Here is a 26,690-nt window from a genome sequence, read left to right as displayed (position 1 = left end):
AACTACAATTCCCAGCGGCCCATCGAGACGTCCGGTTGCGGCCACAGCGCGCCTGCGCAATGTCCGGGGATCCTGCTGTGTGATTCCCGCCAATTTTTGCGGTTCTACGACAGTGAGTCGAGCCTTCCATGGAGACGTTTGACCCTGCCGAGCTGCCCGAACTGCTTAAGCTTTATTACCGGAGGCTTTTTCCCTACGCCCAGTACTACCGTTGGCTCAACTATGGCGGAGGTGATAAAGCTGGGAGCGGAGTGGGTAGTGGTTCGGTGGGGAGGGTGAGGAGGTACTGGGAGCGTTCCTCGGAACGACAATATGAAGTACCTCCTGTGCGCCAGGCATTGTGCCAGCGCCTTTGCGTATTATCTCGAGCCTTCCCCACCAGCTCAGAGATGTAAAGGGGCCGAGAGAGGTTACGGTAAGCAGGCACACAGAGGAAGAAAGAGCCGCTGCTCCTACCATCACGTGGTGGGACTCCCCATTCAGCTCCTCATTTACCTGCCGCGCGCCTGAGCCCAGGACATTACTGGGTCGTACCCGGAAGGGGCAGAGGCGTGTTCTGTATCGGGGACAGCGGGGCATCTCCCGGAAGATGAGAGGTACTGAGCTCTTCGCAGCTGAACTTAGTAGTGCTCGCCGAGGAGAGACAGCTGACATTACATCTTTAGAATATGTCTGCATCTTTTTCCTCATTTTTGCTTTTTCCTATCAGAGGCAGGATGGTATGCACCTTCAGAGTAGGAACTGTTTTGTGTTTTGTTTTTTTTTTTTTAAACATGTAGCACAGCGTTGAGCACAGAGGGCTCATTAAAAATATCTTATCATTGGTTAATGTTTTAATGCCCTGAGCCGAATCAGGTGCCAAATTAACTTTAAAATGGTATATTTATTTTGCAGTAATAAAGAATTACTTTCAACACCGTGAATTTTCATTCACATTGAAAGATGATATTTACATTCGCTACCAATCCTTCAACAACCAGAGTGAGCTGGAAAAGGAGATGCAGAAAATGAATCCATACAAGATTGATATAGGCGCGGTATATTCCCACAGAGTAAGAAATCGGTTTTTTAATGTATTTTGTAGTTTTGTTTTTTAAACCAAGAATGGATTGGTGTTCTCATTGTTTTGAGGTTAAATTTTTATAATTGATTCTAGTTGAGTCCCACTTTAACTTTTTTGCAAGTAGATTGTAATATTTTGTTGTTCTTTCATACTCCACATTACTGATTGGAAATCATTTGGAAGTGAATTGGTTGTATTCTTACTAGGACAGAAAAATTGAATATCTGGCCAAAAGTGTAAACAAGGAAGTCAGCGTGGTTTAAAGGAAGGTATTTTAAAACAATTACATTGTCTTCCAGCATTGGAGGTGTTTTGTTTGTTTGTTTGTTTGTTTTTAAGTAATCTCTATATCCAATGTGACCCCAATATTTAGAGTCACGTGCTCTACGGACTGAGCCAGACCAGGACCCCTTCGAGATATGCTTGATTCCTTTATTTCTCTCACACTCATATCTATTCCATTAGGAAATCTCTTCAGCTCTACCAGAATATTATCTGAAATCCAGCCACTGATACCAGTACTACTACCATCCTTATCATCTTTCATCTGAATTACTGTAAAAACTTCCTAACAATTTGCTCCTATAGACTCTAGAGTGTATTCTCAAAACAGTTGCCAGAGCAATCCTTTTAAAACAAGTTAGATTCTGTGATTCCTCTGCTCAAAACCGTTCTCTAGTGGCTCCCCATTTTGCTCAAAGTAAAAGCCCCTCTCTCCCCCTCACTCCTTCCACTCATGCCACACTGCCCCTGCTCAAGCAGTTTCCGCTGCCCAGAACCCATTTCCCCAGATAGCTCCTTGGTTCCTTCCCTCACCTCCTCAAGTCTTCACTTTGAGGCCTTCTGCAACCTGCCACTCCTCCTACCCATTGCCACTTATACAGTCTAAATGTCTAGATTAGTGCCTGCCTGAGAGAGTATATCGTATTTGTTGAATGAATGAACATACCAAAATTGCCTTTCTTTCCTTAAAAATACACACATGGGGAGGGTCACCTGGGTGGCTAGTCAGTTAAGCATCTGCCTTCTTCCTTCAGCTTGGGTCATGGTTCCAGGGTCCTGAGATCAGGCCTGGTGTCAGGCTCCGTGCTCGGTAGGGAGTCTGCTTCTCTCTCTCCCTCTGACCCTCTCCTCTGCTTGTGCTCTCTTTAAAAAAAAAAAAAAAAAAAAAAAAAAACATACATGGGAGAAACACACTCATGGCATGATAGCTTTTGTAGGGAACTATTTCTTTTTCTTTTTTTTTTTTCCCCCAAGATTTATATATTTATTTTAGAGAAAGAGCAAGCACCCAGCAGGGCAAGAGGCAGAGGGAAAGAATCTCAAGCAGACTCTGCAGACATGGAGCCCAAGGCCAGGCTCAATCCTGTAACCCTGAGATCATGACCTAAACCACAATCAGAAGTCAGACATTTAACTGACTGAACCATGAGGTGGTTCAGTCAACTGAGGTACCCATGGGTTTTTTTGGTGGTTTTTTTTTTAGATTTTATTTATTGGGGTGCCTCGGTGGCTCAGTGGGTTAAGCCTCTGCCTTTGGCTCAGGTCATGATCTCAGGGTCCTGGGATCAAGCCCTACATCGGGCTCTCTGCTCAGCAAGGAGCCTGTTTCCCCCTCCCTCTCTATGCCTGCTGCTCTGCCAACTTGTGATCTATCTCTCTCTGTCAAATAAGTAAATAAAATCTCAAAAAAAAAAAAAAAGATTTTATTTATTTATCTGGTCAGTTTCATCCTGAAGAAATTTCACTTACAGCTTCCTGACCTCCAAGCTAGACTAATTGCTCTCTCTAAGCCTCATGGATAAATATAATCTTGTAATCACCCTGATTTCCTTTCACCTCCTATTTTGGATCCTGTGTTCCCTGAATCCTTTGTTCTCTTTTTGGTTTACTTTTCTTTACGTAGAGAATGTCCTCCATGAGCTTCCTGAGAAAAGGTGCATGGAAAAGGAAATATTGGACACCTTCTGTATCTGGAAAATGACTTCATTCTACCTTTGTACTTAACTAGTGGTTGTTTGTAAATCAGTTTCCCTTAGAATTTTGCATTATCTGCTAGCTTCCAGTGTTGCTGTTAAGAAGACTAATGCCAGGGGTGCCTGGGTGGCTCAGTGGGTTAAAGCCTCTGCCTTTGGCTCAGGTCATGATTCCAGGGTTCTGGGATCGAGCCCCGCATCGGGCTCTCTGCTCAGCAGGGAGCCTGCTTCCTCCTCTCTGCCTGCCTCTCTGCCTACTTGTGATCTCTGTCTGTCAAATAAATAAATAAAATCTTTAAAAAAAAAAAAAAAAGAGAAGAAGAAGAAGAAGAAGACTAATGCCATTCTGTTTCTTATTTCACTGTGTTGGAACTGAAAGCTCTTTAGGATTTTCTGCCTAGCCCCTCTGTCCCTAATGTACTAAAGTTTCACAATGATGTGCCTTGGTGTCCATCTTTTTTGCACCTATTATGCTAGATACATGATGGGCTCTTGTGATCATGAACTCATGTCCTTCAATTCTGGGAAATTTTCCTTTTATTTTTTAAGATTTTATTTTGAAGTTTAAAAAAAAAGATTTTATTTTTAAGTAATCTCTATCCCCAACATGGGGCTTGAACTTAAAACCCAGAGATCCAGTATCTCATGCTCTACTGACTGAACCAGCCAGGCTCCCCTTTTTTCCTTAAATATAATTTTTTCTATCTATAATTTTTCTCTGGTCTCTCTACAAATCCTAAAGTCAGATGTTATGTGTCTTGGACTGATCCACTAATTTTTTTTCCCTCTTATTTTTATTTTGCTCTACTTTCTGGGGAATTTCCTCAGAGGTTTTCATTTCTGCTATTATAATTTATAAGAATTTTTTTTTTAGAGCATCCTGTACTTTTTCCATTGATATGTCTTATCTTTTTAAGAGTATCAGTGATAGTTTATGTGTTCTGCTATACAATCTGTTTTCTCCCTTTTTTCCCCTGTTTTTTTCTCCTCTTTCATATTAGAGGCTTTCCTCATAAGTCTGATAATTTCTTGCATGTTATTTACATTTAAAAATAAAGCACTAAAAAAGCTGATTGGAAGTTGTGTATACATGGCTGGGATTTCTTTATTACAGGGTGATCTGGCTAGGCCATTTTTGGGGGAGGAAGCTCTGATGTCAGTTTCTCTAGATCTTTGCTTGAATAAAAACTTCACTTGCACAGGGATCTTTGTTTTGATCACAAATCTTCTATTCCTAAAGCCTATAATAGTGCCTGACACTCCTGATCAGATTCTTCAGTGAGGAATCTTCTGGTTTCCTGCATAGGATGGCAGTAATAGGGTATAAAAGTTGGGGAGAGGGCTGGGTCTCAACTTCCCACATGTAAATGTTTGTCCACTTAATCCGCTATATATCAATACAATACACTTTTTTCAACTGTACCTATTGTTCCTGCCCCCCATCCCAGTCCAGAGAGACCCACTATTTGAGGTTCTCCAGATAATAATTCAGGTGTCTTTGCCAGGGAAATGAAAGTGCAGTTACCTAGCTCTGCAGAGTAAATGGAAGAATCTGGGGAATTAACTGCTTCATAAATAGATTTTTAACTGATTCTCCTGTTTTTAATCTTAGCTTCACCACTGCCACACACACTTCCTCTCTCACTCTAGGGATACCCATTATCACCTGAGTTTGGGAGATGCTGACGTGTAAATTGGATTGCTTATCTTTCCTTACTGAGAGTTTAAAATTCAGCCCTTATGGTTATCCTTATAAAAATTTTAGTGGTATTTTCTCCTCTCTGGTACTTTTTAATTTTTCCCCCACTCTGATCCTTTTTTAAAGATTTATGCCTTTATTAAGAAAACCCTTACTATCATTTTTGTGCAGGTTTGGAAAGAGCAAGATAAGTATCTGTATTCAGTCTGCTTTTTTTCTTCTGGTGGCCCATAGTCTCAAAAGAGGCTACTTAAAGGGGTGCCTGGGTGGCTCAGTGGGTTAAAGCCTCTGCCTTCAGCTCAGGTCATGATCCCAGGGTCCTGGGATCAAGCCCTGCATCGGGCTCTCTGCTCAGTGGGGAGCCTGCTTCCCTTCCTCTCTCTCTGCCGGCCTTTCTGCCTACTTGTGATATCTGTCAAATAAATAAATAAACTCTTACAAAATAAAAAAATAAAAAAAAAAAGAGGCTACTTACAGCTTGAGCCAAAGGCTCAGTTCAAACTAAATTGAGATATTTTGAATTATTGAAAAATTTTAAATACCTTTTTGTTACTTATATGTCCAGTAATAATTAAAAGTCTTTAAAACAGTTTGCAATAGGGCATTAATTCTTTGTATGTACTTTTCTTTATGAGAAAACTAAAAAAGCCTTACTGGGATTTCTGTTGATTAACAAATTTTTTAAAAGATTTTTTTATTTATTTGACAGAGAGACACAGTGAGAGAGGGAATACAAGCAGGGGTAGTGAGAGAGGGGGAAACAGGCAGAGCAGGAAGCCCAATGTGGGGCTGAATCCTAGGACCCTGGGATCATGACCTGAACCGAAGGCAGACTCTTAACGAACTAAGCCACCCGAGCGCCCCAGTTAACAAATATTTATTATTCAATGTTACATATCAATTATATCTCAGTAGAACTGGTAAAAAACAAATATCTATGGTAATATGTATTTACCAAAACCTTTTCTAAGTAGATGAACTTTATATTGTCATCCATTCTGGATGTATAAAATCCAAACTAGTGAACTTTAACTGAGTAGAGTTGGCATTATATTATGGTTTTTTTGTGTTTTTTTCTCTTTGGCCACTTTCTTTGAAAATAGAAAATAGCATAATTGGCAGCATGACAGCTCTTACAGAAGCTGATTAATATTTTCTCCTTGTAGCCCAATCAGCACAATACAGTGAAGCTGGGAGCTTTCCAGGCTCAAGAAAAAGAACTGGTGTTTGACATTGATATGACAGACTATGACGATGTGAGGAGATGTTGTAGGTAAGCACTGCATGCCTTGCTGGTAGGGTGGATGATATCACTGACAGTGAGTAATGATGCCTCTACTCCAGTTCTGCAGACATATGTTCTAAGTGCTGGACCCTCATGACGATGGCCATACGCATAATTGACCGAGCACTGAAGGGCAAGTATTGGCAGTGTCTGAGTGGGGTCAAATGTAAGAGTCTGTTTTCCTCTGAATATTTGTCTATGTATACCATTTTATAATCAAATCTCATAGATTTCTAACATGTTTCCTTGAAACATATATCTGGAAAATAAAAGGAGATTAGAATAAAGTTGTAGTTGAAACGCTAATAAAGCTGTTGATCAGGGCGCCTGGGTGGCTCAGTGGGTTAAGCCGCTGCCTTCGGCTCAGGTCATGATCTCAGAGTCCTGAGATCGAGTTCCACATCGGGCTCCCTGCTCAGTGGGGAGCCTGCTTCCCTCTCTCTCTCTCTGCCTGCCTCTCCATCTACTTGTGATTTCTCTCTGTCAAATAAATAAATAAAATCTTTAAAAAAAAAAAAAAAAAAGCTGTTGATCAAACCAGTGAGTTTTTATCCAGTTCAGTCTGTGTGCTACCCAGAGCACCTCTTTGTGCTAAAAACTGTCCTAGATGAGGGAAATATGAAAGATAATGATTGCCTCAAGTAGGTTATACAGTCTAAGAAAGTGACAAATAAAATTGAGGATTACATTTAGTTTAGTAATATACACGAGGTACCATGGAGATAGAGAACAGAAGGAGTACATATTGGAATAGAAAGAAATTAGATCAGAAAAGGTGATGATAAGGATGACAATGATATTAAAAAGAGGGGCACCTGGGTGGCTCAGTCAGTTGATTGTCTGCCTTCAGTTCAGGTCATTATCCCAGGGGTCTTGGGATCGAGCCCCACATCGGACTCCCTGCGCAGTGGGGAGCCTGCTTCTCCCTCTGTCTCTGACTTTCCCCATGCCTTGTGCTCTCTCTCTCTCCTCTCAAATAAGTAAATAAATAAAATAAATACCTTAAAAAAAAAAAAAAAGCTAACTCTTGGGATGCCTGGGTAGCTCATTTGGTTAAGCCTCTAACTCTTGATTTCAGCTCAGCTCATGACCCCAGGGTCCTGGGATACAGGCCCACATCGGGCTGCGGGGCAAGGAGCCTGCCTTGGGATTCTCTCTCCTTCTGCCACTCCTTGCCCCAATGCATGCACGCTCACTCTCTCTATCAAAAAATTAAAAAAAATAGCTAACTGTTGTCCTCGCTTCAGCAATGCATATACTAAAAAGAGCTCTTTCTGGGGGACACCTGGGTGGCTCAGTTAAACATCGGCCTTTAGCTCAGGTCATGATCCCAGGTTCCTGGGATCTAGTTCCACATCAGGCTCCCTGCTCAGCTGGGAGTCTGCTTCTCCCTCTGCCTGCTGCTCTCCTTGCTTGTGCTCTCTCGCTCTCTGACAAATAAACAAATAAAATCTTGAAAGAAAAAAAAAAAGCTTGAGAGGGAAAAAAGGGCATGAAGAAATTCTTGGCAGAGAGAACAGGATAGGTATAGACATGAAGGCAAGACCATGGGAGACAGGAAACTACACATAATTTAGTATAGTTAAGGTGAGTACATGTGGATAAGAGGTAAAAATGAAGCCAAGGAAGTAAGCACGAACCAGGAGTTTATAAATTTATAGATTTTAAATTTTTTTTTTAAGATTTTATTTATTTATTTGTCAGGGATAGAGGGAGAGAGAGCGAGCGAGCACGAGGCAGGCAGGGGCAGAGGGCCGAGCAAGGAGCCAGATGTGGGACTCGATCCCAGGACCCTGGGATCATGACCTGAGCCGAAGGCAGCGCTTAACCAACTGAGCCACCCAGGCGTCCCTATTTATAGATTTTAAAACATACTATTTCTTCCCTCCTCAGAGGACTTTGGATTTAAGCATCGTCTCTGGGTATATTCTGGAAGGAGAGGTGTTCATTGTTGGGTCTGTGATGAATCGGTTAGAAAACTGTCCTCTGCAGTACGTTCTGGGATAGTTGAGTATTTGAGTCTTGTAAAGGTAAGATCTGAATAATACTTTACATTTCTTTGTTTGTTAGATGTTACCAAGCCTGAAATGTTTAGTGAAAAAAATGAAACTATCTTTTATAGCATCCATATTCCAGAGTAAATGACCTTACTAGCAGATCAAATAATCACAGTAGCTACATTTTTTAAGATCTTTCATATTTTGCTGTAAGTATCCTCCTTGTAGCAAGAGGAAAATGACTTTTCTGGTTCAATTATGTCGATTAATATTGACATAATTAAAAGAATTAAATTCTATATTTTGACAATTTAATCTATATTTAGAGTACATTAAAAAAATTTAATTATTTCACTTGTGTCTTATACATGAAGTTCTTTTTTGATGGTTTATTTTTCAGGGTGGTCAAGATGTTAAAAAGAAAGTCCATCTAAGTGAAAAAATTCACCCTTTTGTCAGGTCTGTTGGAAAAGATTCCATGTGGTTTAAGCTGTGTCTGATTTACGTACATGTGCTTTTAGAATTACATTGTTACCAATTTCTCTATTGGGGTACCATTTTACTGATAATAAGGCAACTAATGATAGATAGATAGTCATTAATTGAATGACTGTCTTATGCTACAGTATTCATGATAGGTGTTTTACAGATGTTCTTATTGGTCTTAATAGTAACTTCATGAGGGACATGATAGTATCTCCATTTATAGTTGAAGTAGAACTTAGATAGTATAATTTCTTTGGTACCACAAAAGTAATTGTTAAATTTAGGAAGCATGTCATAGTCTGCCTAATTTCAAAACTCAGACTCTTTCCACTAAATTCACTACTTCTCTAGATGTAAAGAGCATTGCATTAAGAGTAAGAGTTTCTATTCTGTGTCTTTCTAAAACCCTGATAAAATATTAGAGACTCTATCTCCTTATAAGTATAAGATGGGGAAAACAACATCTGCTCCATCTATCTCAGAGTTGTGGCAAAGATTAAATGAAACGATAGATGTGAGGTCTGTTTGCAAATTGCTAAGCACTATGTAATTGTTGAGACATTAATGCAAGTACTTCGGAGTAGAAACTGTAGACTCTATCCCACACTACTACTGATGTATTATTATGTTGTCCTGGCCTGTTTCTACCCTTGTTACATATTTGTGATGCTATTCATCTGTAAGTTGTGGAATTTAAGAAGTAAACATTTCTTGAATAGCTATTCTAAGCCAGGTGCTATATTAGGTTCTTCCCCCTTAGAATGTCTTAGTTAATTCTCATAACCCTGTGAAGGCATATTATTCCCATTTTACATAGCTAATTTGTTTGTTAGCTAATTCTGTTTGTCTTCTTATTAGACTAATGTATGCTCACTAAAAAAAAAAAGATCAATAGAAGCAAGCACTAGCCTCCCTTCTTGGCATGTATGTGTTGCTAATAGTATTAGGACTGTGCTATTGTTGTTCCTACAGCAAATCTATAAACATAATAAAAAAATACTTCCAAGAATATGCCTTAGTTGATCAAGATATTCTTGAAAATAAAGAAAGCTGGGATAAGATTTTAGCCCTTGTTCCTGAAAATATCCTTTCTCAAGGCCATTTCTATGTGAGCTATATGATGTATTGATCTATATTATAAATGTGTTCTGCCTACATATTTTCATATACTTACTCTTATAAGTTTAATCTTTTTATACAAAAACATCTCCTGTTTTTCTGCATTTTAGTATATCTAGTCTGGAATACAGTAAGAAATGAGACCATTTTGGAAATAAATGTCCTTATTTTGGAAGTTGATCCTCATAGAATTAATGGATACTTAAAGAATGCTGAATCATTTTGTCAAAATATGTACAGACCAGGGAAAGGTTTTACATTAAACTATATAGAGGGGACGCCTGGGTGGCTCAGTTGGTTAAGTGACTGCCTTTGGCTCAGGTTATGATCTTGGAGTTTCAGGATCAAGTCCCACCTCAGGCTCCCTGTTCAGCAGGGGTGTCTGCTTCCCCCTCTGACCCTCCCCACTCTCGTGCTTTCTCTCTCTCCCAAATAAATAAGTAAAATCTTTAAAAAAAAAAAACCAACTATATGGTTATTTTGGCATTCTTTCTGTCATATCTGTTTATATTTTTACAGGGGACTTTTTTAAGGAAATGTATTTAATTAATATTTGCATTTTTGAAAACAATAATTACTTTCTAGTAAACTTTTGGTATCCTTGTGAGTAATACATACTGAAAATAAGTTGTTCATCAGTGGCTGTAAATGACTGTGTTCCTTAATGACTCATCACCAATTCATGAGACACTTCAGCAAAACTTCCCGAAGTATCACAATTCACTTCAGCGTTGGGAATATTTGATGAAAGCCATCAGCTTGCAGGTATATTCCATTGAAATCTCTATTATAAATATAATGTCATTCTTAGTTAAATTCTAATTTTTTTGCTTAGTAAGTTAAAGATCACTGAAAGCCATTTTTTAACCTCTTAAAGAAATCCTCAAAAGTTCCTACTGATCCTCATGCTAGAGTTTTATCTCCTTTTAGGATAGTACCAAAAATGACAAATGTGGACCCTACCTGGAATGGGAGATCATGCTCCAGTACTGTTTCCCACGGCTGGACATCAATGTTAGCAAAGGAATCAATCATTTGCTGAAGAGCCCCTTTAGTGTTCATCCTAAAACAGGTACAATGTAAAGAAAGCAAAGAAAACTAGAAGAAAAATGAGTTATTTTTTGTTTGAGTAAGCATGTCACTGGGTATGAATACATATGATAACTGAGTTATTTTTTAATTGTCGACTAGTAGCTACCAGATCAGTTTCCACTACATAAATAATTTTCCTCTGGGTTTCTGAGGTTTAGTGTTGGAACTATAGAGGAACTTAGAAATCCAAGGACAACAGCTCTCATTGTACAGATGAGAAAACCGTGGTCCAAGAGGTTGAAGTGACTTGTTCACAGTCTTAAAACAAATTGTGTCGGAGCTAGGAAGAGAATTCAGTTCTTAAAACGTGAAAGTTCTGTGGTTTTCCCACTATGCCTCCTCCCTCAGTTCTTTTTCCATAGTTTAGCTTTCCTCCTTCACATTTCTCTTAGATATGTGTTTTGATGGACTGAAACTGACTTTAAAATAAATAAAATGGTTACTATATTGACATAAACTTTGCTTCATCCAACCAGGAGACATAGACAGTTGTATGTAGTTGTCCTTTTTCGTCTAACTCTACCACTCACTGTGGGATGTTAGGCTAATTACTCTCTGTGTCTTGGTTTCCTCATCTGTAAATGGAAATGATATAGTACTTACCTCACAGGGTTATTGTGAAGATCTAAAGTGTAAAGTGCTGGGGTGCCTTGGTGGCTCAGATGTTTGGGTGTCTGTGTTTGGCTCAGGTCGTGGTCTCGAGATCCTGGGATCAAGCCCCAAGTCAGACTCCGGGCTCAGCAGAGAGTCTGCTTCTCCCTCTTCCTCTGCTTCACCCCCTGCTTGTGCTCGCTCTGTCTCTGTCTCTCTCAAATGAATAAATCTTTTTTTTTTTTTTTTTTTAAGATTATTTATTTATTTATTTATTTATTTGATAGAGAACACAAGTAGGCAGAGAGGCAGGCAGAGAGAGAGAGAAGCAGGCTCTGCACTGAGCCCAATGCGCGGCTCGATCCCAGGACCCTGGGATCATGACCTGGGCTGAAGGCAGAGGCTTTTAACCCGCTGAGCCACCCAGGCGCCCCTCAAATGAATAAATCTTTAAAAAAATAAATAAAAAATAATAATTAGATGTAAAGTACTTAGAAAAGGATCTGTCACACATTCAATTCTCCCAAGTTGCCTAGTTTCCTTTAATAATCTGTGATGATTCTCTAGTGCATATATTTGAATAACCCCTTTCTAAACCTATCAACTATGTGTTTTTAGCTTTTTTTAATAATAAGCTTAGTATTTCTTTTTTTAATTTGTCTTATTAGTTTCAGAGGTAGAGTTCAGTGATTCATCAGTTCCATATCATACCCAGTGCTCATTATATATTTCTTTTTTAAGTTTTTGAATTAATTTTTAATTTTTTTTTAATTTGATTTGATTATTATTTTAAAATTATGTTCAGGTAGCCAGTGGCTGAAAAGTTTTGGGTTTATTTATTTATTTTATTTATTTATCACCATAAAATATATCATTAGTTGCTCTGGGGTTTTTTTTTAAAGATTTTATTTATTTATTTGACAGAGAGAGAGGTCCCAAGTAGGCAGAGAGACAGGCAGAGAGAGGGGGGGAAGCAATCTCCTTGCAGAGCAGAGATCCCGATTCAGGGCTCAATCCCAGGACCCTGAGATCATAACCTGAGCTGAAGGCAGAGGCTTAACCCACTGAGCCACCCAGTTGCCCCACATCATTAGTTTTTGATGCAGTGTGCATTATATATTTCTTATTATTTTTTAAACCTAACTCTAAAGCTATAGGGGGTATCCCCTTATTCTAATACTCAGAGTTTGGGTAAATAATTATGTTCATAAGTATACACATTTGATTATATTCTTTTCCCATAAGTAGCTGTAGTCTTTTTACTCTGTCTTCAAACCACAACTCCAAACAACAATTCTCTTGATTATTTTACTTGTTATTTACCTGGCATCCTTTAGATTGATTATCTCATTTTTGAGATGTAATGAATTTTATGAGGTATCCCAGGTGTGGATATTGTGAAAGGGGAAGTATAATGCTGTCCATTTTATTTCCAAAATGCTTTCTAAAGATGCCCAACATATAGGTGTCTGTTCTAATCTCAGCAAATAAACCAAGTTAATGAAATGAACTATATCTATGTTATTTCATTTTTCAGGACTCACTAAATTTGATATCATTCTGTCCTTACGTATAAGGATATTAGGAAGAAGGAGATAGAAATAAAAGTGGAAATAAGAGCACTAGATTATAGCTCAACATTCTTTCATACCTATTTTTTTGTTTGTTTGTTTTTAGGAAAAAATAAAAACAGCTAATGTGGAAGTAATTTCTAGCTATTGTTTTTAACAGATAAGGGGCACCTGGATGGCTCAGTGGGTTAAGCCACTGCCTTCAGCTCGGGTCATGATCTCAGGATCCTGAGATCGGGCTTTCTGCTCAGCAGGGAAACTGCTTCCCTCTCACTCTCTCTGCCTGCCTCTCTGCCTACTTGTGATCTCTGTCAAATGAATAAATAAAATCTTAAAAAAAAAAGAAAAAAGATAAGTCTAACCCGTTTTCTAAGCCTTAGATTAAAATTTGGCCAAAATAACAAACAGGATTGTATTTTACAATCATCAGTTTATAACTTTTGGTTCTTACAGGTCGTATTTCTGTGCCTATTGATTTACAGAAAGTGGAACAGTTTGATCCATTTACTGTTCCAACCATAAGGTATGTTCCAGATCATTGATCATTCATTTTTTGTTTGTGATTTTTACTCTGAATTTGAAGTAGGTTGAATTAGAGCCCTTTCAGAGAGGCAGCTGCTCTGAGGCTATATGACAATGCCTTTGTAAAGCAACATTTCCTAGTGAGTTCCACAGAACACAAGCTGCTATTCTCTTATAAAAAAAAAAAAATTGTAAGTTCAAATAAGTTTGAGAAATAACAATTTTAACAGATAAAATGTTCTTTACTGCAAGATTTCCCAATTTTTATTATGCTCTTATGCATGGAAAACTCCCAAGATGCAATTGTGACTTTTAGAATATCCCAAATTTAGTTGGTCACACAGTGTTTTCACAGAAAATTTTGGGGGATTCTTGTGCTATCATATATTGGGTAATGTTGACCAAGAACCAACTTTAAAATTCTTATTCTGGGGGTGCCTGGGTGAGTGACTGAGTTGGTTAAGCGTCCAACTCTTTATCTCAGCTCAGGTCTTGATCTGTGGGCCATAAGTTTATGCCCTGAATTGGGCTCCACACTGGGCACAGAGACGACTTTTAAAAAACAGAATAAAATTCTCTTATTCTGGAGCACGTGGCTGGTTCACTTGGTAGGGCATGTGACTCTTGATTTTGGGGTCATGAGTTTGAGCCCGACATCAAGTATAGAGTTAAAAAATTAAAAAAAAAAAAAAAATTCTCGGGACACCTGGGTGGCTCAGTTGGTTAAGTAGCTGCCTTCGGCTCAGATCATGATCCCAGCGTCCTGGGATCGAGTCCCACATCGGGCTCCTTGCTCAGCAGGGAGCCTGCTTCTGCCTCTGCCTGCCATTCTGTCTGCCTGTGCTCGCTCTCCCTCTCTCTCTCTGATAAATAAATAAAATCTTTTTTTAAAAAATTGTCTTATTCTATTATTATTCTATTGTATTATTTGTAGCTCTCTCTGCCGTGAATTGGATGCCATTTCCATTAATGATGAGGGAAAAGAAGGAAATGAAGCCGAATCTGATATCAAACGTAGAACCAGAGGTATGTTAATATGTTGAAGTCTCCCTTTAATATAAGTTTCTTACAAGAAATCCTCTGTCAGTCCAATAATTAATTCTCCTTGGATTCAGCCCAGAATGGATCAATGTTTATCATGAAACCAGCTCAGTTACAAATAATATCATAGCAATGCTTCTGTCCTTTCTTTTTTTTTTTTTTTTTTAAAGATTTTTTATTTATTTATTTGAGAGAGAGATAGTGAGAGAGAGCATGAGCAAGGAGAAGGTCAGAGAGAGAAGCAGACTCCCCGTGGAGCTGGAAGCCCGATGTGGGACTCGATCCCGGGACTCCAGGATCATGACCTGAGCCGAAGGCAGTCATCCAACCAACTGAGCCACCCAGGCGTCCCGCTTCTGTCCTTTCTTCATCAGTTCCCCAAATGGTGCTGTTGAAGCCAATCTGAGTCAACAGATATTTACTAAGCAACATCTAAATACTAGGATTTATGGGGCGCCTGGGTGGCTCAGTGGGTTAAAGCCTCTGCCTTTGGCTCGGGTCATGATCCTGGGGTCCTGGGATCGAGCCCCACATCAGGCTCTCTGCTCAGGAGGGAGGTTGCTTCCCCTCTCTCTCTGCCTATTTTTCTGCATACCTGTGATCTCTGTCTATCAAATAAATAAATAAATCTCTTCTTAAAATAAATACATAAATAAATGCTAGGATTTATACTATAAGATTAAATTGTCGTTTTGTATTGATAGTTGTTTGACTCTCACAATTTTAGATTCAACGCCTACTTATTTAACAACTACTATATATGCATGCTTTTGGTCTTTGTTCTTGATGTATCCAGAGAATGTTATGGTAAATATGTATCTAAACTGTGGTTGAATTGTATATTCAAGAATTTGATGAAGCTGGGAAACTTATAAATCTTCCTGCTAATAGAAGCCAAATCTTCATATACCAACACCCAAAAGACACTCTACAGCTACAGAACCAATAGAACTTCTTGTGTGGTAGAAATGTAAGGCACTGCCCAGTGTGGTACTCACTAGCCACATGCGGCACATTCCACTTGAATTGTGAGAAACCTGATTTTCAGTTTCATTTAATTTTAAGTAGCCACCTGTGGCTAGTGACTATTGTAACACAGTGCAGATCTGTGCTATCTAACTGACCTTTCTGGGTCAAATGTTGCCACCTTCTGTCAAAACCCAAGTTCAAATATCACTCCATAAAACAAAAACAAAACAAAATCACTTCATCTGTTCCAGCTCTAACATAATACCTAACCATAGTATATTCCATTATTAATGATTATAGTGATTACAAGCTCTCTGCCTAAGGTATTTGAGGGGCTTCTGGGTCACTCAGTCAGTTGGGCATCTGATTCTTGGTTTTGGCTAAGGTCATGATCTCAGAGTCATGAGATCGAGCCCTCCATCTGGCTCTGTGCTCAGCATGGTGTCTGCTCATCCCTCTCCCTCTGCCCCTCCCCCCCATCTCTCTCAAATAAATAAGTAAATAAAATATTTTTTTAAAATAAAGTATTGGGGGGGCACCTGGGTGGCTCAGTGGGTTAAGCCTCTGCCTTCGGCTCAGGTCATGATCCCAGGATCCTGGGATGGAGCCCCACATCGGGCTCTCTGCTCAGCAGGGAGCCTGCTTCCCCCTTCTCTCTGCCTGCTTCTCTGCCTACTTGTGATCTCTGTCTGTCAAATAAATAAATAAAATCTTTTAAAAATAAATGAATAAAGTATTGGGGGTACCTGCATGGCTCAGTGGGTTAAGCCTCTGCCCTTGGCTCAGGTCATGATCTCACAGTCCTAGGATCAAGCCCTGCATCAGGCTCTCTGCTCAGCGGGGAGCCTGCTTCTCCCTCTCTCTCTGCCTGCCTTTCTGCCTACTCGTGATCCCCTCCTCTCTCTCTGTCAAATAAATGAATAAAATCTAAAATAAATAAATAAATAATTTGAAGAACATCTCCAACATGAAAAATCAGAATAAACTGGAAAAAGGGACTCAGAGAAAACAGATAATGCAAGGAACAAAGAAAACCCTTTTTTTCCCTCTTTTTTTCTTAAGCAATCTCTGCCCAGCATGGGACTCAAACTCACATACCAGAGAAGAAAAGTCACATGTGCTACTAACCGAGCCAGCCAGGAACCCTGAAGACCTTTTTTTAAAAAATTATCCTCAGAGAATATGAGAAGATAGTGTATCCGTGAAGCAATAGCAGAATGCTATGAAAAGAAACATTCAGAATAAGAAAGAGGTCTTAGAAATCAGAAACATAATCATTAGAATACAAAATTCAGTGGAAAGGCTAGAAAAGTTAAGATTTTCCAGAAAGTACTATCAAAAAAGATAAAATTTTTTTTTAAGATTTTATTTATTTGACAGAGATCACAAGTAGGCAGAGAGGCAGGCAGAGAGAGAGGAGGAAGCAGGCTCCCCGCCGAGCAGAGAGCCCAATGCGGGGCTTGATCCCAGGACACTGGGAACACGACCTGAGCTGAAGGCAGAGGCTTTAACCCACTGAGCCACCCAGGTGTCCTGTTTTTATTTTAAGGAGGAAAAAGATAAAATTAGAAGAATGGTTCAGGGGATGCCTGGGTGGCTCAGTCAGTTAAGCGTCTGCCTTTGGCTCAGGTCATGATCCCAGGGACCTGGGATCGAGTCCACATTGGCTCCTTGCTCAGCCAGGAAACTGATTCTCCCTCTGCCTGCCATTGCCCCAGTTTGTGCTCACTCTCTCTGTCTCTGACAAATAAATAAAATTTAAAAAAAAAAAAAAAATTGTTCAGGAGGTCTAATACCTAACTATGGGAGTTTCAGAAAAACAACAAAGAGAGGTAAAAAATATATATATCTATATATATATACATATATATAGATATATATATCAAAATTATATAGGAAGCCATTGCAGAAATGAGCCTTTTATTGAAAAGGCTCAGCATAATAGGAAAACAGACTGGCACCAAGGCACATCATTTTGAAATTTCAACATACTGAGAATTAAGAAAAAATCTTAGTCTTCTGACCCTTTCCTACTTCTCCTCCCCCCAAAAAAGCCACAGTCCTAGGAAGAATGGCTTTGGATTTCTAAACATTGGAAGTGTTCATCTGTTAAAAGTAGGTGCTAGAAAGAAAAAGTGGTTGCCATTCAAGAGGATGGAGAGGTCAGAATTAGGGCAGAAAGCTATTTTTTTCCAACCTGTTAGTACTATTTTATTCTTTTTAACAACATGTATACCTTACTTCACAATTTTTTAAAAATATTTTCTCTTGATGAACATCTTTTCCTTTTGTTCAGGGATTTTTTTTTTATTTTTTAAAGATTTTATTTATTTGATAGAGAGAAAGCACAAGCAGGGGGAGCTGGAGAGGGAGAAGCAGGCTCCCCACTGAGCAGGGCTCTATTCCAGGACCTGAGCCAAAGGCAGTCACTTAAACAACTGAATCACCCGGTTGCCCCGTTCAAAGATTTTTTTTTTTTTTTAAGATTTTATTTATTTATTTGACAGAGAGAAATCACAAGTAGATAGAGAGGTAGGCAGAGAGAGAGAGAGGGAAGCAGGCTCCCTGTTGAGCAGAGAGCCCGATGTGGGACTCGATCCCAGGACCCTGAGATCATGACCTGAGCCGAAGGCAGCGGCTTAACCCACTGAGCCACCCAAGCGCCCCCTGTTCAAAGATTTTAAAGAGAAATTTTCTAATATAACTATTCAAAAATAAACTAAACTGCCTGTCATTTCAAGTATTCATAAATAGCCTAATAACCATCAGTCAGAGGTGCTTTAGAGATGATGGGGAGTTGGAATGAGTGATGTGTAAGTTCCCTACTATCGCTTTAGTTTCTGTAATTTTAAGCCTTTGTCCTTTATCATACTAGTACCATGTTCCCCCCTTCTTCTTTTTTTTTTTTTTGAAGATTTTATTTATTTATTTGACAGAGATCACAAGTAGGCAGAGAGGCAGGCAAAGAGAGTGGGGGTGGGGAAACAGACTCCCCGATGAGCAGAGAGCCCGATATGGGGCTTGATCCCAGGACACTGAGATCACAACCTGAGCCGAAGGCAGAGGCTTTACCCACTAAGCCACCCAGGAGCCCCTGTTTCCACACTTCTTCAAAAATCCTGGAATGTTCTATCTACTAATATCTTTTTTCTTTTTCTTTTTTAAAGATTTTATTTACTTATTTGAGAGAGAGAGTGCAAGCATGAGCAGGGAGAGAGGCAGAAGAGGAAAAGGCAGAGAATCTCAAGCAGAATCCACACAGAGCATGGAGCCCAGTGCAGGGCTCAGTCTTACTACCCTGAGATCATGACCTGAGTGGAAACCAAGAGTCAGATGTTTAACTTACTGAGCCACCCAGGCACCCCTAATTATATCTTTTTTCTAAGACCCACCTCACAGCCACCTCACTCAACACTGACAGGTGGATCCTTTGGCCTTATAATTATCCATGTGCCTCTTTGGTCTTTTAATTATATATTGTTTTCTATTACTACATTTAGGACTTATTTTACCAGTTCATTTAAAAACTTCTTAAAACCAAAGAGTTTGGCTTATACTTTTTTTAGAATTTAGCAGAGTACTTAATATGTAATAGGTAGTTAGTAAATATTTAAGTGATTATTGAATGCCTGTTACATATTCCACAATGGTGAAATAAACATATAGACTTACAAGCAAGGAGGGGCACCTGGGTGGCTCAGTGGGTTAAAGCCTCTGCCTTCGGCTCAGGTCATGATCCCAGGGTCCTGGAATCGAGCCACGCATCGGGCTGTCTGCTCAGTGGGGAGCCTGCTTCCCCTCATCTCTCTCTCTCTCTCTCTGCCTGCCTCTCTGTCTACTTGTGATCTCTGTCTGTCAAATAAATAAATAAAATCTTAAAAAAAAAAAAAAAAAGACTTACAAGCAAGGAGCTTAGAATCTTGAATTAAGATTCTAAGTACTATGGGGCTGATCCCAAACTAAACTGTTTCCTTGGTGTATATTTTATATTATTATAAGAAAAATTCATATATAAAAGTTTAGGACAAAATACACGGTACTGGGGCACCTGGGTGGCTCAGTGGGTTAAAGCCCCTGCCTTCGGCTCAGGTCATGATCTCAGGGTCCTGGGATCCAGTCCCAAATCGGGCTCTCTGCTCAACAGGGAGCCTGCTTCCCTATCTCTCTCTCTCTGGCTGCCTCTCCGTCTACTTGTGATTTCTCTCTGTCAAATTAATAAATAAAAGCTTTTAAAAAAAAAATACACAGTACTTTCATGATTGCCACAGTTCAGATATTCATCTGAATATCCTCATCAAAATTCCTTTTCTAGTCCCAAGTACATGAGATAATGTTTATTAAAGATTATATTTATTTATTTATTTATTTGAGAGAGAGAGAGAACATGAACAGGGAAGAAATGGCAGAGGGAGAAGGAGAAGCAGACTTGCCAGTGAGCAGGGAGCCCAACACGACACAGGACTCCATCCCAGGATCTCAGGATCATGACCTGAGCCAAAAGCAGACACTAAACTTACTAAGCTACCCAGATACCCCTTAAAAATTTTTTTAAGTATAGTTTCTTTTTTTACTCTTTTGAATGAACTATTATGAGGACTATTCCATCCAGATACAGCACACTACTGAAATCCAGATCTCATCTTGTTCTCAGATTTTCTCCCCTTATTGTGTAATTAAATAGATGATTAAGATTCTGTATTCAAAATTTTGTTGTGGGGGTGGCTCAGTCATTAAGCATCTGCCTTAGGCTCAAGTCATGATCTCAGGGTCCTGGGATCAGGCTCCCTGCTCAGTGGGGAGTCTGTTCCTCCCTCTGCCTTTCCCCCTGCTTGTGCTCTCCCCCTTCTCTCTCTCTCTCTCTGAAATAAATAAATAAATAAATAAAATCTTGGGGGAAAAGATTAAAATTTTTTTTGTTGTGTACATTTTTTAAATTTTATATAAATCAAAAAATACCTAGGGCACCTGGGTGGCTCAGTGGGTTAAGCTGCTGCCTTCGGCTCGGGTCATGATCTCAGGGTCCTGGGATCGAGTCCCGCATCGGGCTCTCTGCTCAGCAGGGAGCCTGCTTCCCCCTCTCACTCTGCCTGCCTCTCTGCCTACTTGTGATTTCTCTCTGTCAAATAAATAAATAAAATCTTTAAAAAAAAAAAAAATGCCTGGGTGGCTCAGTTGGTTAAGCAGCTGCCTTCAGCTCAGGTCATGATCCCAGCGTCTTGGGATCGAGTCCCATATCGGGCTCCTTGCTCGGCAGGGAGCCTGCTTCTCCCTCTGCCTCTGCCTGCCATTCTGTCTGCCTGTGCTCGCTTTCTCCCTCTCTCTCTCTGATAAATAAATAAAATCTTTAAAAAAAAAAATACCTATACTTAAGGCACTATGACTATAAACTTCTGGCTGTCTCCAGGTAGAATGCCCCTGACATTTTTAATGTTTGCTCTATTGGTAAAACTATTTATTAATGAAACCACAGTTTGTTTAAAAAAAAAAAAAGAATATTGTATGGGATTTAACATAGAGCAATAGATTATGCTGGTCTAATACCAGAAAGCCTGACTACTGAAGTAGATATGTACATGTGGTTTGGATATTTTCAGGCACCACTGTCTTAATACAGCAGCCACATATGGCTGTTAAGCACTTGGAATGTGACTAGTATAAACAAGGAACTGACTTTTTAAATTTAATTTTAATTAATTTAAATTTTAAAACTGATTGGGGTGCCTGGCTTAGTCGGTAGAACATGCAACTCTGGACCTCAGGGTTGTGAGCTCAAGTCCCATGTTGGGTTTGGCAATTACTTAAAAATAAAATCTTAAGGGATGTCTCTCTAAAACAAATATTTTTTTAAATTGTTTAAATATTTTTAGGGGCGCCTGGGTGGCTCAGTGGGTTGAGCCGCTGCCTTCGGCTCAGGTCATGATCTCAGGGTCCTGGGATCGAGTCCCGCATCGGGCTCTCTGCTCAGCGGGGAGCCTGCTTCCTCCTCTCTCTCTGCCTGCCCCTCTGCCTACTTGTGACCTCTCTCTGTCAAATAAATAAAATATTTTTTAAAAAATCTTTTTAAATATTTTTAAATAAATAATTTTTTAATGTTTGGGTTTTTTTTTTTTTTAAGATTTTTATTTATTTGACAGAGAGAGAGACCACAAGTAGGCAGAGAGAGGGGAAGCAGGCTCCCTGCTGAGCAGAGAGTCCGATGTAGGACTCGATTCCAGGACCCTGAGATCATGACCCGAGCCAAAGGCAGAGGCTCAACCCACTGAGCCACCCAGGCGCCCCAATAGATAAATTTTAAAACTGATATTTGATTCAATTATTAGAAAACATTTAAGTATGTTTAGGAAATTTGGATATGTGAACCTACTTTTACACTGTCTATAATTCAAATCTAAATATAGATCAAGAGCGCCTGGGTGGCTCAGTGGGTTAAGCCGCTGCCTTCGGCTCAGGTCATGATCCCAGGATCCTGGGATCGAGCCCCACATCCGGCTCTCTGCTCAGCAGGGAGCCTGCTTCCCTTCCTCTCTCTCTGCCTGCCTCTCCGCCTACTTGTGATTTCTGTCAAATAAATAAATAAAATCTTAAAAATAAATAAATAAATATAGATCAAGTATTTCTCATGATAATGTATCATCTAAATTGAGATATATTTTAAGTACAAAATGCTAGATTTCAAACAGTATGAAAAAAATAAAATATTTCAATTTTTATTATGTATTAATATTTTAGATACACTGAATTAAATATTAAAATTAGTCTTACCTTTTTAATGTAGCTACTAAAGTATTTATTTATTTTAAGATTTTTATATATTTATTTGACAGAGAGAGAGAGAGCACACAAGCAGAGGGAGTGGCAGGCAGAGGGAGAAGAAAAAGCAGGCTTCCTACACAGTGGGGAGCCCAATGTGGGGCTCCATCCCAGGACTTTGGGATCATGACCTGAGTGGAGGGCAGATGCTTAACCGACTAAGCCACACAGGCGCCCCACTAGTAGAGTATTTAAACTATATATTTCTCATTATATTGGACAGCACTGTTCTAAAGAATTCTTTTTCTTATTGTTGTTCTAGAGAATTTTTTTTTAAAAAACTTAGTTATACTCTCATGTTATTCTGCTTCCAAAATGCTAATTATAATGCATGGCCTTCATAATTTAGATTATAAGAAGACCAGTCTAGCTCCTTATATAAAAGTTTTTGAACAATTTCTTGAAAACCTGGATAAATCCCGAAAAGGAGAACTTCTCAAGAAGAGTGGTAAGACTCTATGCCTTTCCTTTTTAGCTATTTAGATCTTAGTGTAGGAAGTTTAATCATCTAGTACATGAGAAATTTTAGAGCTCTAGCTTTTGCCCTCCTAAAACAAGTTATTGATTTAGCTTACTATCCTTAGTGTTTTAAAAATTGAGCTCCCTTAATTCAATTCAGCAGATACTCATTAGACACCTTCTGTGGATCAGGTACTATGAGGGAAACAAAGATTAATTATACAAAGATGAATTCCACACCATGCCCCTCTACCCTTAGGAAGTACTACTGATACAAAACAAAGAAGTATAAAAGAGATCTCATCTAACTGAGAGAACCTGAGAAGATTTAGTATGAAAAGAGTGGTATTTGAACTCTTTACAATGAGGGGCTATACAGATTCTAGTTCCCAACACCAATATACCATGCCTTAAGGTATGCATAGGATTTCTACAAGCAGAAATTTGATAAGGGTACAGGAATGGGAAAAGGGGATAGGTTATTCATTCTTGAAGGAATGGCAAAGGCATTAGATAGGAAAGCATCAGGTCACTCCAGAGGCCGTCGAGTAATACAGCTAATCTGGAAAAAGATGCATCAGGCGTGGATGGAACTAGAGGGTATTATGCTTAGCAAAATAAGTCAACTGGAGAAAGACAACTATCATATGATCTCCCTGTTATGAGGAAGTGGAGATGCAACATGATGGGTGTGGGGGTAGGAAAAGAATAAATGAAACAAGATGGGATCAGGAGGGAGACAAACCATAAGAGACTCTTAATCTCACAAAACAAACTGAGGGTTGCACAGGTGGAGAGGGGAGGGAGAGGGTGGTAGGGTTATGGACATATGTGCTATGGTGAGTGCTGTGAGGTTGTAAACCTGGCGATTCACAGATCTGTACCCCTAGGGCTAATAATACATTATATGTTAATAAAAAATATATAAAAATTATTAAAAAAAAAAAAGATGCGGCAGAAATTGATGGGATAGAAATCTGAAGAAGCAGACTGAATTCAGGGTATAGATGGCCTTTGAAGTCCAGTCTTGAGAATCTGGGCTTAATTCAGTAGGGACAGGTAATCTAGTAAAGGTTTTTGAGGAATGGAGTACCATGATTTATGGTTTTATCTAGCAAAATAAAACTAGCAACAATGTGTCAGGGGAGAGGTTAGGGACAAAATAGACCAAGAGGCCAGTCGGCCTATTACCATTAGGACACTGGGACTGGATATCTCCAAACAGAGCAAATACTAGAGCCATCCTTGAGAGTTGGTAATGATTTGGAAGTGGAGAGATGAAAAAGGAAATTAAAAGTGTCACAGAAGCCGGGGAAAGGAAATGTTCAAGGAGATTATCAAGTGTCAAATGCAGTAGAGAACTGATAAAATCATGTTGCATATTGGGACTAAAGGGAGATACTGAGAGGACAGCAGTGTCTCTGAATAAGAGACCCAAACATATGTGTAAGCCAAAATGAAAGAAATCAGCAGTGAATATTATTCAGGAGATCGATCAATACCATAGAAAACTGTAGTAGTGTTATAGAAATACAAACTTCCTTCCCACTTTATTTTTCAATAATACGCATGATGGTTAAACAGTAGTGCCCAAGATAATGCTGAACTCATAGTAGACACTCAAATATGTGCTTATTGAATGAACAATGATGACTCTGAACTTGGAAAGCCTCAATGAACCTGCCATTCCAACTGGCTATATTAAGTCCTTTGTACTTTTGTTCTGTACTAGCTCACCCTATAATGTGGGCTTCAGCAAAAGTGAAAGGAAATCTTTATGCATGATGTGAATTTAATAGAAGCATTAAGCAAATCAGAATGTGAAAATAAATGGGATTTGTCTTGTCTTCCTTTACTATCCCTTTGACAACAATCTATTCTATTCCAGATTTACAGAAAGACTTCTGAAGATAACAGCTCTCCTCAAACCTATGTTGATATCTTCTAGCTTCAAGAATCAAATACTTCAGGCGCCTGGGTCGCTTAGTCGGCTGGGTGTCTGCGTCCGGCTAGGGTCATGATCCCAGGGTCCTGAGATCAAGTCCCAGGTCAGGCTCCCTGCTCAGTGGGGAGTCTGCATCTCCCTCTCCCTCTGCCCCTCCACCCAACTCATGCGCGCGCGCTCTCTCTCTCTCTCTCTCTCTCTTTTAAATAAATAAATAAAAATAAAATCTTTTAGAAACCAAATACATCAAGAGCAATTTAATATATATTACAGAACCATAATGTGTCTTAATACTCAAAGCAAAATTTCCTTTCCTTTCCTTTTCTTTCTTTTTTTTTTACTTGACAGAGAGAGCACAAGTAGCCAGAGCAGCAGGCAGAGGGAGAGAGAGAAGCAGGCTCCTCGCTGAGCAGGGAGCCCCATGAGGGGCTCAATCCCAGGACTCTGGGATCATGACCTGAGCCAAAGGCTGACGCTCAACAGACTAAGCTACTCAGGCGCCCCCAAAATTTCCTTTACTTGAAAAATTATTATGTTGAAAAGATTCCTGAGGCCACCAAAGGAGAATGTCCAGGTTTCTGGAAGCAGCAATAATGGGAGGGATAAGTGAATAGCAGATATATTTTGTAAAAGTTAATATTATATGGGCTCCTGGGTGGCTCAGTCAGTTAAGCGGCTGCCATCAGTTCAGGTCATAATCCCAGGGTCCTGGGTTCGCTGCTCAGTGGAGAGCCTGTTTCTCGCTCTCTGCCTGCTGCTCCCCTACTTGTGGGTGCTCTCTGTCAAAAATAAGTAAAATCTTAAAAAAAGGGCGCCTGGGTGGCTCAGTGGGCTAAGCCGCTGCCTTCGGCTCAGGTCATGATCTCAGGATCCTGGGATCGAGTCCCGCATCGGGATCTCTGCTCAGCAGGGATCCTGTTTCCCTCTCTCTCTCTCTGCCTGCCTCTCTGTCTACTGTGAACTCTCTCTGTCAAATAAATAAATAAAATCTTAAAAAAAAAAAAAATCTTAAAAAAAAAAAAAAAACCCTAATAGGGGCGCCTGGGTGGCTCAGTGGGTTAAAGCCTCTGCCTTCAGCTCAGGTCATGATCTCAGGGTCCTAGGATCAATCCCCGCATCAGGCTCTCTGCCCAGTAGGGAGCCTGCTTCCCCCTCTTTCTCTGCCTACCTCTCTGCCTACTGTGATCTCTCTCTCTCTGTGTCAAATAAATAAATAAAATCTTTTTTAAAAATTTAAAAATAATGAAAAAATTAAAAAACTAATTATACAAAGATAATTCTAAGATTTTTTGATATACCTTTTACCAGTTGCCATATATATTTTGGTATACTTCTACCAGTTGCCATATGTAGAGGCAAGTGAGCAATAATAATATGCTCAAAACTTTAATCTCAGCTCACTGGATATAGCCTTATTTCTGGACTGAATATTGTAGGTACATGAGAGCTTTGTCCTTAAGTCTTAGACATTTATACCTGGAGTGTGTATTCTGACACTTCTAATTTTACTTACTGATATTTTTATTGGTCAGGCCACACCCCACTGCCTGTCTTTTAAAAATCTTGTGTTTTTTTTTTTAAGATTTTTTTTTTTTTTTTTCTTTTTGACAGAGTTCACAAGTAGGCAAAGAGGCAGGGGGGATGGGGGGTAGGGGGAAGGAAAAAGGCTTCCTGCTGAGCAGAGAGCCTGATGCGGGGCTCAATCCCAAGACCCTGGGATCATGACCTGAGCTGAAGGCAGAGGCTTTATTTAACCCACTGAGCCACCCAAGCACCCCTTAAAAATATTTTTTTAATATTTTATTTATTCATTTAACAGAGAGAGAGAGATCACAACCAGGCAGAGAGAAAGGGGGAAACAGGCTCCCTGCTTAGCAGAGAGCCCAATGCGGGTGCTCCATCCCAGGACCCTGGGATCATGCATGACCTGAGCCAAAGGCAGAGGCTTAACCCACTGAGCCACCCACCCAGGCGCCCTTTAAAAATCATTTTAAACTGGGCATCTAAACATACCAAACTTCAATTCAAAACATATGAGTTACTAGATTACATTAGGGGATAGTAG

At 39.6% G+C, this 26,690-nt stretch overlaps 1 protein-coding gene across 1 annotated transcript; it reads left to right on the top strand.

Annotated features, from left to right (window-relative positions):
• Nucleotides 1-38: 38 nt before the first annotated feature.
• On the top strand, nucleotides 39-24,836 carry PRIM1 (DNA primase subunit 1). The gene is made up of 13 exons (XM_059403467.1): nucleotides 39-231; nucleotides 895-1,052; nucleotides 5,905-6,011; nucleotides 6,083-6,156; nucleotides 7,917-8,053; nucleotides 8,421-8,479; nucleotides 9,479-9,588; nucleotides 10,302-10,390; nucleotides 10,556-10,697; nucleotides 13,333-13,402; nucleotides 14,336-14,427; nucleotides 22,571-22,669; nucleotides 24,569-24,836. Exons 1-13 carry the CDS (start codon nucleotides 129-131, stop codon nucleotides 24,586-24,588), a joined length of 1,260 nt encoding a protein of 419 aa, XP_059259450.1. The 5' UTR covers nucleotides 39-128; the 3' UTR covers nucleotides 24,589-24,836.
• The last annotated feature ends 1,854 nt before the right edge of the window (nucleotides 24,837-26,690 follow it).

This window comes from Mustela nigripes, chromosome 6, assembly GCF_022355385.1.
Source record: "Mustela nigripes isolate SB6536 chromosome 6, MUSNIG.SB6536, whole genome shotgun sequence".
Taxonomy (NCBI): Eukaryota; Metazoa; Chordata; class Mammalia; order Carnivora; family Mustelidae; genus Mustela; species Mustela nigripes.
Note: the sequence above shows the minus strand (reverse complement) of the source record. Positions and strands in the feature narration are given on the sequence as shown.